This window comes from Pristis pectinata, chromosome 3 (assembly GCF_009764475.1).
Source record: "Pristis pectinata isolate sPriPec2 chromosome 3, sPriPec2.1.pri, whole genome shotgun sequence".
Lineage (NCBI taxonomy): Eukaryota > Metazoa > Chordata > Chondrichthyes > Rhinopristiformes > Pristidae > Pristis > Pristis pectinata.
Genome location: NC_067407.1, coordinates 8,428,528 through 8,440,950, shown reverse-complemented (window position 1 = coordinate 8,440,950; position 12,423 = coordinate 8,428,528). Strand labels below are relative to the sequence as shown.

The 12,423-nt window shown below is 44.1% G+C and overlaps 1 protein-coding gene across 13 annotated transcripts in view; it reads right to left on the bottom strand.

Moving 5' to 3' along the window:
* The window catches only part of adgrl4 (adhesion G protein-coupled receptor L4), a 196,090-nt gene that overhangs the window by 33,131 nt on the left and 150,536 nt on the right, over positions 1 to 12,423 (bottom strand). For 4 of the 13 annotated variants that reach the window (XM_052012521.1, XM_052012522.1, XM_052012526.1 and 1 more), the window contains exons 6-10: positions 11,572 to 11,755; positions 5,247 to 5,363; positions 4,953 to 5,158; positions 2,663 to 2,836; positions 616 to 819 (exon numbers count right to left, since the gene is read on the bottom strand). The exons of 5 other annotated variants lie outside the window; for them this stretch is intronic. In XM_052012521.1, coding sequence (XP_051868481.1) covers positions 616 to 819; positions 2,663 to 2,836; positions 4,953 to 5,158; positions 5,247 to 5,363; positions 11,572 to 11,755 — 885 coding nt within the window. The remainder of the gene's footprint in view (positions 1 to 615; positions 820 to 2,662; positions 2,837 to 4,952; positions 5,159 to 5,246; positions 5,364 to 11,571; positions 11,756 to 12,423) is intronic. 4 more of the 13 variants (XM_052012518.1, XM_052012529.1, XM_052012523.1 and 1 more) reach the window with 4 other exon arrangements.

Here is a 12,423-nt window from a genome sequence, read left to right as displayed (position 1 = left end):
GCAGGATAAACTATAGATACCTTATGTTGAATAGTTAAATTAGAGACAGCTGGGTAGACCATTTTACCCCTCTTGCTGTTCAATGAGATTGAGGCTGGTCTCAGACCTAACTCTATGTGTCTGCTTTTAGTCATAGCTTCATGCAGCACTGAAGTGGGTCTGTTGGCTCACTAAGTCTGCACTGACCATCAAGCACCCACTTACACTAATCCTGCACTACTCCCATTTTGTTACAAGTCTTATAACATCTCATCATGCCAGCAAACCCATCCAAGCCGCATTAACACACAGATCCTTATCATAAGAGATGAGCTCATGTCAAGCCTCATGAAAGGACCCAGAAGGTAACCAAAGGCACGAGGGACGGGGTTGGTTCTGGGATAACACCCTGGAATCTTTGACTGGCTGTAGTTTGACAAAAGAAACATATTCAAACTTTGCTCTCACTAATGCTTTCTGCGGAGCTGATGGCAAGTTATTGGCTCTGAATTTATAACAATAGTTCAGGACAAGTTTATTGGTACCATTGAATGAAATAGTTTAATGGTTTGGACGCATCCTTGCTGTGGGAGGTTGAGGGTGTTAGTGGAGTTGACATTAATTTGCACTGTTTACCTTATTGCTGTTCATGTTAATCCCAGTAAGGAACAACAGCTCTGCAATAAAGAGGCTGAAGCAGAGGTTCTTGTGAATGGTTGTTCTGGTGCTCTGAATCTCACTGAAGAAACAGAAGGTAAAGATGCACATTGACAGGCAGATCAAGGACACGATAATCCCCAGCTGGGTGATCCGAGTCAGGATATTATTATGTAGAACTTCCTGCAAGGGAGTAAGTGTCAAGAGCCTTAAGATTTGGTTTCTGTCTGTAAAATGCAGATGAGACAAACAGCAACAACTGACACTTGTACAAGGTCTCCAACATAACAGAACTTGCCGAGGGACGCTTCACGCAAGTGATCATCGACTATAATTTGACATTAACTCAAATAACGTGAAGTGACCAAAAGATTGGCAATGGGTTAGAGTCTGAGGTCTGTCTTCGAGGAGAATAAAGAAGTGAAAACAGTGTGGTTCAGGTAGTGGGATGGAGCTGGCCGGTGTCCATGTTACAACCTTGCAAATGTTTCACTGGTAGAATATTTGTGGGTGTAATGATAGTGAAATGTTGACTATTGTAAATGAATGTAATGATATGCTTGGTACTGTAGATGAAGACAATATTATGTCCTGTATTGTAAAGCGGTATATTTTATGAAATAAAGCATACTTTTGGACAAAATGAAAACTGTGTGATGGAGGCGTGTAGATATATTGGAGAGCTAACACAAGATAGACTGTCGATCTGGAGTAACACACAAGATGATGGAGGAACTCAGCGGGTCAGGCAGCATCTATGGAGGGAAATCAACAGTTGATGTTTCGGGTCGAGACCCTTCATCAGGACTGGAAAAGATACAAGGTTGGCTGAATTACATTGAGCATATTGGAATTGTTTGCACACAGGGGTAGAGTGGAAACCCAACAGAAAGATTCAAGGTAATGAGGGGATGTGATTAGTGTACACAGGGGGAAGCTATTTCCTTTGATGTAGAGAAGATTTACAAGGATGCTGCCAGGACTCGAGGGCCTGAGTTATAGGAAGAGGTTGGGCAGGCTAGGTCTTTATTCCTTGGAACATAGGAGATTGAGAGGTGACCTTATAGAGGTGCATAAAATCATGAGGGGTATAGATAGGGTGAACACACATAGTCTTTTTCCTAAGGAAGGAGAACTAAAATCTAGAGGGCAGAGGTTTAAGGTGAAAGGTGAAAAATTTAAAAGGAACCTGAGGGGCAACTTCTTCGTACAGAGGGTGGTGCGTATATGGAACGAGCTGCCAGAGAAAGTAGTTGAGGCAGGTACAATAACAACGGTTAAGAGACATTTGGAAAAGTACATGGATTGGAAAGGATTAGAGGGATATGGGCCAAATGGGGCTAGCTTGGTGGGCACCATGGTCGGCGTGGACCAGATGGGCTGAAGGGCCTGTTTCCATGCTGTAGTACTCTGACATTATGACCACAGGGACAGCTTCTATCCTGCCGTTAGAAGATGATTGAACGGTTTCCTAGTACAATAAGATGGACTCTTGACCTCACAATCTACCTGGTTATGGCCTTGCACCTTATTGTCCACCTGCACTGCACTTTCTCTGGAACTGTAACACTTTATTCTGCGTTCTGTTATTGCTTTTCCCTTGTGCTTCCTCAATGTACTGATGTGATGAAATGATCTGTAAGGATGGCATGCAAAACTAAGTTTTTCACTGTACCTCGGTACAAGTGACAATAATAAACCAACTTACCAAATTACTGTATGATTCTATGTGGGTTCATGATTGCCAGTCATAGATATAAAAGAACCGAAGAGGAATTAAGGGTAATTCATTGAAACAGAGGGCTCTTTGGCAGTCTTGGGGAGGATGAGTCCTTGCAAACTAGCAATTGCACATGTGTATGTCGGGGGGAGGAGGGGGGGGCTAATTTACAACATTTTGGGGAGAAAGCTGGGGAATAGGAGAAACAGCTCAGTGGTTCCTTTCTGTGGAGAAGCAACGTGTGTGTGTTTTAATCACCAGTACGTATCTGAGTTTACAACATCAGTGCAAGTCTCTGCTACTTACCCTGATCTGGGAAGATGACATCAGGACCGCAAAGTTGGTCAGGTGATTACACCGGCAGGTGGTATGTGTGGCATTGAAATAGAGACTCTCGCACCCTCTAGTGTCCCACTCCCCCTCCATGCTGAGAATGGAGTAATTCCAGAACACACAGACAGATTTCTTCTCCTTCAGAGGCTAAAGTAGAGATAGAATGAAAAGAGACCAAGTTGTTCAGCTCGGTGTAAGGATCCTGATAAGTTCCCCATGTCCTGTGAACAAGGGGCCATATTGTTCTTACCCGAATGATATATAATAGAGTCATACAGCACGGAAACAGGCCCTTCGGCCCAACTTATCCATGCCAACCTTGGTGCCCACCAACCTAGTCGCATTGGCCCGTGTTTGGCCCATATCCCTCTAAACCCCTCCTATCCATTTATCCAAATATCTTTTAAATCTTATTATTGTACTGCCTCAACCACTTCCTCTGGCAGCTCATTCCATGAATGCACCACCCTCTATGTGTAGGGGTTTCCCCCAGGTCCCTTTTAAATCTTTCCCCTCTCACATTAAACTCATGTCCTCTAGTTTTTAGTTCCCCTTCCCTGGGAAAAAGACAGTGCGCATTCACCCCCTCTATGCCCCTCATGGTTTTATGCACCTCTATAAAGTCGCCCCTCAAATTCCTACATTCCAAGGAATAATGTCCTAGCCTGTCCAACCTCTCCCTATAACTCAGATCCTCGAGTCCTGATAGAATCCTCGTAAATCTTCTCTGTGTTCTTTCCAGTTTAATGATGTATTTCCTATAACGGGATGACCAAACTTGAACACAATAGTGACCAGCTCTCAGCCCTTTGGGCCTCAGTTGTCAACACAGCTGACCTCTTGGTCCATAACCGAATCCTGTGCTGGACTAGTGACTCACTGACGTGAGGGAACTTTGTATCTAACCCTAAGTCCCTAAGGTAGGGATATGTTCGGCACAGCTTTGTGGGCTGAAGGGCCTGAATTGCGCTGTAGGTTTTCTGTGTTCTATGTTCTATGTTGTAGTCCTATCCCAGGAAGGGGAGCCTTATTAGTGGTCTCTCCATTCATTGCGAGGTGTTAGGTGTAGTCACCCCTGTGGGAATCAGTAAACAAGTGTGTTTTTAATTTTATTTTTAATGTTTTAAATTATTTGTTAATATTTGTTTTAATTTCATTTTTAAAGTTCGATTTTGCTTAATTTGAGGAGTTTATACATGTTTCTATAAGAGACGTTGAAAAATCATCTCAAGTCTTTGACGGCTGGCAAGGTGCGAAGGGCCCTTGGAGTGTTGCAGGGGTCTCAGGATACACCTCCAGAGGCCTGGTTGCTGCTTGGAACCCAGTTCACCTTGCGGGGCATCTCTCAGTTTGGGAGGGTCCCTAGTGGGCATCACTGATAGCAAGTCTGTGAAGTAGGCTTGGACTCCATGATCCAGTTCAAGAACAGCTCAGGAAGTACAAGAGGGTCAAATCCATTAATTGCTGATATGAAAATTACCACCTGTTTAAAAGCCTCCTTGTCTGTATGTCATTTAACAAATAAATTACTTCCAGTGATTAAAAATTCCATAATCAAACCAAAGCAAGCACATTTATCAAGTAGGTCTCCTTGCCTATCAAATATTTATTAGTTAAATTATTTATTCACTTTGTATTCCATAAGTCATGTAACAGAAAGCAAGGATTAAGGACGCTGTTGAAACTGTGGGTGAGGACACAGAGGTGGGATTGTAAGTGTGTTCTTGTGGTGATCAGGGCTGTCTGGCTCATTTCCTTGTTATCCCAGAGTGACTGAACTGTCTATTCCATCCTGAATAAGCTCAGCAAACTCTTTGGATCTCAATATTCCACCCTGTGGTTGCAAACTTCACTCAGCACTAACTTTATTCTCTGACGTTCTATTGGGGTTATATGAAATTTTCAAACACATTAATTATATTTTCCAAGTACCATTAATTTAGCTGTATGGCAAGTGTTCTTTCAGATCTCCCAACAACTGAGGAGAAAATCTTAAATAACTGCGGATGCTGGAGAAATGTGCTATAAAAACAAATGTTGGAAACACTCAGTAGGTCAGGCAGCATCTGTGGAGAGAGAAACAGAAGGGTCTTCAACCTGAAACATTAACTCTGTTTCTCTTTCCACACACGTTGCCAGATCTGCTGAGCCTTTCCAGCATTTTCTGAGCTTGTGTCCTCTCTTCCCAGTTCCCTGTTTACAAAACTTTCCAACACTGGATGCAGCAATTCTCTTTGTCCCCACTACAGGTACAGACACTGACCTTTAAGTGCCTCATTGTGAATGTTACGTGGTCCATAAGGTACAGTGTTGGAGGGTTGGCTCTGACAGCTGCTGCAATGATGGGCGAATTCACGGTATACTCTTTCTGTAGCGCCGTCCCATTGACTTCCCTCTCCTGTGAGCTGTTGGAGGGTTCGAGCAGCAAGCCAATACTATTATACTGAAGGAAAATGATTGCAACAGTCCCTAATGATACACAGAAACATTTTCAGTGGGCATCACTGACAAGCAAGACATGGAATCACACTCAATCCATCCCCTAGAGTTTGCCTACCATTAGAGCTGGCCCTATCATCCTTACGTCGAGAAATACTTATATGATTTTCTTCCAAATTTGCTTGAGGTTGAGGTTGCTCATCTTGGCTGAGATCAAAAGTGTACAGTTTGAGGGCTGTGGAAGCAGGAAAACGTTATTAATAAGTCATAAGTCGCTAGCTCTGCCTGCTCAGACACTTCTAAATATAAATATACATCGTACACCCATCAGCAAAATGAAGGGACCAATGCTGAATTTAAAGAAAAATATTTTTTAGCAAACTATAGCAGAAGCTGTTGAAAGTTGTGCATGTTTTGCATTTTCTGACAGTTCGCCTTTACTAGCTTGGCACAGTGTCAAGATGGTCAATGGAATAACATCATTAGGTTTCACTCTCCCTCATCCTCTCCTTCATTTGTGTCACGTTACCTCCAATGCAGGCACGGTAGTGTAGCGGTTAGCATAACGTTATTACAGCGCAGGCAACCCAGGTTCAATTCCGGCTGCTGTCTGTAAGGAGTTTGTACGTTCTCCCCGTGTCTGCGTGGGTTTCCTCCAGGTGCTCCGGTTTCCTCCCACATTCCAAAGACGTACGGGTTAGGAAGTTGTGGGCGTGTTATGTTGGCACCAGAAGCGTGGTGACACTTGCGGGCTGCCCCCAGAACACTCTACGCAAAAGATGTATTTCACTGTGTGTTTCAATGTACATGTGACTAATAAAGATCTTATCTTATCAATATCAGGTAACCCACTCACACTTGCCTGTCCACCTCGGTTTCTTCTCCCTTTCGGAGACACACGAGACTGCAGATGTTGGAACCTGGAGCGGCAAACAAAATGTTGGATGAACTCAGTGGGTCAGGCAGCATCTGTGGAAGGAAATGGACAGTCAGTGTTTTGGGTCAAGATGCCTCAGTTGGCGTCTCAACCCGAAACTTCGACTGTCCATTTCCTTCCACAGAGGCTGCCTGACCTGCCAAGTTCCTACAGCTTCTGGTTTGTTTGTTCTCCTTTTCCATCCCCTTTCCTCTTCCTGTCTCTCACTTGGTTCTGTCCACCCATCATTTCCACCCCCATCCCACCTAATCTGATTCCACCTATCACCTACCAGCCTCTATCCCACCCCTCCCTTGTACTGCTTCATGTTGGGTATCTTTCCTCTTCCCTCTCAATCCTGATGCAAGATCTCGACCTGAAATGTTGACGTACACTTTTTACCTCCACAGATGCTGCTTGACCCACTGAGTTCTTCCAGCGTTCTGCTTTTTTGTTCCAGGTACCAGCATCTGAAGTCTTTATTGTCTCTTAGCTCCACTGCATCCTCACACTTCAAGAGGATGATTGTCTGTCATTAGTCGCAACTGAGTATGGTGGTAAGTCACTGGACTGTCATCCAGAGGCCTGAGCAATTGACATGAACTTGAATTCCAAGGCAACTAGGGAGTTTAATTTCAAGGAATTAAAAAGCCAGTCTCAGAAATGGTGACCATGAATTCATGGGCTTGTGGTTGAAAAGCCAATTGGTCACTCTCCTTCAGAGAAGGAAATTTGCTATCCTCCTCTGACCCGGCCTTTGTGGGACTCCATTTACTGAGTGTCACTAAATCTGCTCCTCAGACCCACCAAATGTGATCAATTCTTAACTGTCCTTTAAAATGCCCTTGCAAGTGGTTCTGGCAGCAGCTAGATTGGGACAATAAGTCATGGTACAACATCCAGTGCCATTCCTGATGACTCAGATAATAAAGAAGTCTACATCCAGGTGCAGCAAGACCCGGACAGAGGACAAAGTTGGTTGAACTAGAGCAGAACGAGATCAGGAGGAAAAAGAATGTTTGGATAAAGGGGGGAAAGGGTCAGGAAAGAAATGTTAAAAAAAAGTTTTCTAAACCTCTAGGAGCAATTTACAACCTGCAGGGATGAGACTACACAGTTTGAATTGTTCCCTTTCTGGCTGTGGAGGTGGAGGGTCATTTCAGGGTCTCTGATCCGTTCATTGAAAGGATCCTTGCATCGTTATGTGGTAAGTTTAAATTTCATCAAACAGTGAAAATTGCTGGACCTTTGTGGGCACTGGTGAGGAGAAGAGGTGAAGGTCATTCTGAACATCTTACAGCGCTCATGGCAAACTGTCTGCAAGTTGTGGTTGGTTCACAGTTCTTGCTGGAGATTGCTGTTGCTTTTTTACCACACTCCTTGCTTTGACATCTATTTCATTTATTAGCTCTTTAAACGATTGGGTTTGTTTAGAGTTAGTTTGCAGTGCTTGGAGAATACATGATCCATTTCTTTAATTGATTCAAACTATGAGCAAAATATTTGCTTTTTAATGTATCTAAGCCTCCACCCACAGAATAGCATTTCCATTTTTTTGTGTATAAATAGCATTTTATTCCCCTTGGAATCCCTCTTGGAAATACTCTTATTTAAATAATTTTCTCAACTAAAACGTCCCAAGGTGCTTTGCAGCAAACATTGTCGGTCAAAATTTGGTGGAAGCCACACAAGTGCAGAGTTTCTTCAAAGAGAGAGGTTTAGAAAAATGACTTACAGGGGCAAGGGAATGAATAAATGGTAAGATTCAGTACACTACTGGGCAGGCACGGTAGTGTAGCGATTAGCATAGCGTTATTACAGCGCCGGCAACCCAGGTTCAATTCCGGCAGCTGTCTGTAAGGAGTTTGTATGTTCTCCCCGTGTGACTGCGTGGGTTTCCTCCAGGTGCTCCGGTTTCCTCCCACGTTCCAAAGACATACGGGTTAGGAAGTTGTGGGCATGCTATGTCGGCGCCGGAAGCGTGGCGACACTTGCGGGCTGCCCCCAGAACACTCCGTGCAAAAGATGCATTTCACTGTGTGTTTCGATGTACATGTGACTAATAAAGATATCTGATATCTGATCTGAAGATTTTGGAGCTTGGGGTCCAGACAGCTGACGGTCTGGCTACCATTTGTAGAGTAATGGAGGTCAGGTAGTTCGAGTCGAACATGGAATGGTTGGGTTCTTTTATGAGGAAAGATTGGACTGGCTAGACTCTAATTTGCTGAATTGGTAATTAGTTTATTATTGTCACATGTACCGAGATACAGTGAAAAGCTTTGTTTTGCATGCCATCCTCACGGATTATTCCGAACATAAGTATAATAAGGTAGTGCAAAAGAAAAAAACAAAAACAGTACAGAATATAATTTACAGTTATGGAAAAAATGTAGTGCAAGCAGACAACAAGGTGCAAGGGTCATGACGAGGTAGACTGTGAGACCAAGAGTTCCCTTCAAGTGTTTGATAGCAGCAGGATAGAAGCTGTCCTTGAGCCTGGTGGTACGTGTCCTCAAGCTTTTGTATCTTCTGCCTGGTGGACAGGGGGAGAAGAGAGAATGACCGGGGTGGGAGGGGTCTTTGCTTATGTTGGCTGCTCTCCTGAGGCAGTGAGAAGTGCAGACAGAGTCCATGGAGGGGAGGCTGGTTTTCATGATGGACTGGGCTGTGTCCACAACTCTCTGAATTTTCTTGCAGTCTTGGGCAGAGCAGTTGCCATAGCAAACTGTGATGCACCCAGATCAAATGCTTTCTGTGGTGCATCTGTAAAATTTGGTGAAGGTCATCGGGGATATGTCCGATTTCCTTATCCTTCTGAGGAAGTAGAGGTATGGTGTGCTTGCTTTGAAGTGAGAGGGGTACTTTACATCCTGAGGGGACTTCACAGGATGGACATGGAGAAGATGCCTCCTCTTGTGGGACAGTCCAGAACAAGGGGAGATGAGGCACAAATGTTTTCTCTCAAAACGTCATGAGTCTTAGAAAGTCTCTTTCCTTTAAAGGTGATGGAAGCAGAACCTTTGGATATTCTTAAGGCAGGTTCTTGATAAGTAAGGGAGTTAAAGATTACTGCAGGGAGACAGTAGGTGGGAATGCAGAGCTAAGGTTACAATCAGATCAACACTGAATGGAGGAGCAGGCTTGAAGGGCCGAGTGGCCTACTCCTCCTCCTCCTCCTGATTTTTATGTTTAAATACTCGCAAGTTCCATTTCCCAGCAAATGCAGCTCAACATGGACAACTACTTGCACCTTTGAAGCACGTACAGCATTGGGAAACATCCCTGGATATTTCATGGAAGTGTCGGGAATAGTTGGCACTAGATCAAAGGACATAAGGTATTTATTTATTAGTCATATGTACATCAAAACACACAGTGAAATGCATCTTTTTGCATTACTGAGTATACGCTGGGGGCAGCCCGCAAGTGTCGCCACGCTTCCGGTGCCAACATAGCACGCCCACAACTTCCTAACCTGTTCATCTTTTGGAATGTGGGAGGAAACCGGAGCACCTGGACGAAACCCACGCAGACACAGGGAGAACGTACAAACTCCTTACAGACAGCGGCTGGAATTGAACCCGGGTTGCTAGTGCTGTAATAGCGTTACGCTAACTGCTACACTGCCGTGCCATGGTGGGAATCTTAATGAAAGCAGTTTTAAGATTGGAAGCAAGTGTTGAAGATGGGATAAAGGTAAGGAGGCTGAGAGCCTCTGGAAGACTCGTGACCACCAACTACAACAACTTTAGAAAATCAAGAAGGGGAATTTATTCTGGAGAAAAATCTCAGGTTCGTCAGGTTTGGACACCTTCACTAGAAGGACTCCAGAGACTCAAGAAGGTGGTTCATTCCCATCTTCTCAGGGACAATTAGAGATGGGCAATTAATGGTTGGCCTTACCAACAAATCCCACGTCCTGAAAAATGAATTTAAAGGACAGTTCTCAGAGAGGCAAGGTCCATCCACTTTATGAGCACAGGCTGATAGCCCAGTGGATTGTTGAGAAAGTCTCTGCTGTGCCATTGGAGGTGGCATCTTTTAGATGTCACTCAAGCATTGTCCTGTAGTCCTTCCCCAAGTGACAGTCCTACAATCACAGAGACAAAAACAGGCACCTCAGCCCATCGAGTCCGCAGACTCGATTGGTGCAGACGGGATGTGCTGAGGTGCCTATTTCTGTCTCTATGACTGTAGGACTGTCACTTGGGGAAGGACAACAGGGAAATGGTTGAGTGACATCCTATTGGATGCATCATGGCTTGGTACGGCTACTGCTCTGCCCAGGACTGCAAGAAACTACAGAGAGTTGTGGACACAGCCCAATGCGTCATGGACACCAGCTCCCCTCCTTGGACTCTGTCTTTACCTCTTGCTGCCTTGGTGAAGCAGCCAGCATAATTAAGGACCCCACCCACCTGGGTCATTCTCTCTTCTCCCCTCTCCCATCAGGCAGAAGATACAGGAGCCTGAGGGCACATACCATCAGGCTCAAGGACAGCTTCTATCCCACTGTGATAAGACTATTGAACGGTTCCCTTATATGATGAGATGGACTCTGACCTCACAATCTACCTTGTTGTGACCTTGCACCTTAATGCACTGCACTTTCTCTGTAGCTGTGACACTTTACTCTGTACTGTTATTGTTTTTACCTGTACTACCTCAATGTACTAACTCAGTGTAACTGCACTGTGTAATGAATTGACCTGTACGATTGGTATGCAAGACAAGTTTTTCATTGTACCTCGGTACAAGTGACAATAATATACCAATACCAATCATCAAGCTCTCACCTACACTAATCCTTCATTAATCCCATTTTATTCTCCCCCATTCCCACCAAATTCTACCACTCACTTACATACTAGGGGCAATTTACAGTGGCCAATTAACCTACTAACATGCACAACTTTGGCATGTGGGAGGAAATCCATGCTGTCACAGGGAAAACATACAAACTCCACACAAACAGCATCTGAGGTCAGGATTGAACCTGGGTCTCCCACACTGTGAGGCAGTGGCTTTACTAGCTGCGCCACTGTGCCACCCAAGGTATAGGGCCTACAACGATACTGGTCAACATTTATCCCTCAACTGACATCACTGTGAAAAGCAGATTTACTTGGTCATTATCTCTATGCAGTTCATGAATTGGCTGCCGTTGTTCTTAAATCCTTCCCTATAACAGTACCTTAGTGGCAGTAAATGGTTTTGGAACATCTTAAAATGCCAAAAGATGCTGAATAAATGAATTCTTTTCATCCTTGTTACAAAAAAATTGCTGTGTTGGATCAAAGCCCACTATTTCTTAAAGATGCTGGGTCTGTCAGCATGAAAAATGTTGTCCTCGAAACAAAAAATACAGCAGCCGACTTGAAGCATTCTTTGAAGCTTACTTGAGGGTTAACTACTTTAAAAAGAGCAGCGTCAATGTACTTAAACCTTTTAACAGAGCTGCAGCGACAGTTTCGTTGGATGGGCTCACAGACCAAATGTCAACAGCACAGGACACCCTACTCACCAATGTCACTCTCCTTAAATTCCAGCTCTGTTGAACTCTTCAGGTGCTGTGAGATACTAATCGCTGACATTTCCATTGTATGCAGCAACTTGGTGGCACTTTTTTTCCTCTCATCCTCAAGGATTTCATTCCACACCGTCATCTCGCTTGGTTTTAAAAGATTGTTCACTGTTTTCACTATGGCCTAGTGTGGGCAAAAATTAGTTAGACTTTTAACATAGGACAGCATGTCACTGAACAGTCTAACAAACTTCCACCAATGTATGGTTGAAAGTATCCTGACTGGTTGCATCATGGTCTGATACAGCAATTCGTATGCTCAGCAATGTAAAAAGCTGCAGAGAGCAGTGGACTCAGCCCTATATATCGCGGGCATATCCCTCCCACCACCAACATGAGGTGCTGCCTCAATAAGGCGGCATCAATCATCAAAGATCCCCATGCCATCTTCTCACTGCTACCACTGGGCAGGAGGTACAGAAGCCTGGAGTCAGTCCCACACCACCAGGTTCAAGAACAGCTACTTCCCTTCAACCATTCAGTTCTTGAACCAACTGACACAACCCCAATCACAACCTGAGTATAGCTATGACCACTTTGCACTACAATGGATTTAATTCTTTTTGTTCAAATTGTTTTCTTTCTTGTATAATTTGTTTTTCTTGTGAATATTGTGGCTCTAATGTTATGTGCCTGTGATGTTGCTGCAAGTAAGTTTTTCATTGCACCTGTGCATACATGTACTTGTGCATATGACAATAAACTCGACTGATTAAAAAAAGCTCTCTGGCACCATAATGATGGAGCATTGTAGGGGTAATGAAATAGTTTGGGTCAGCGTCAACCTGCAGT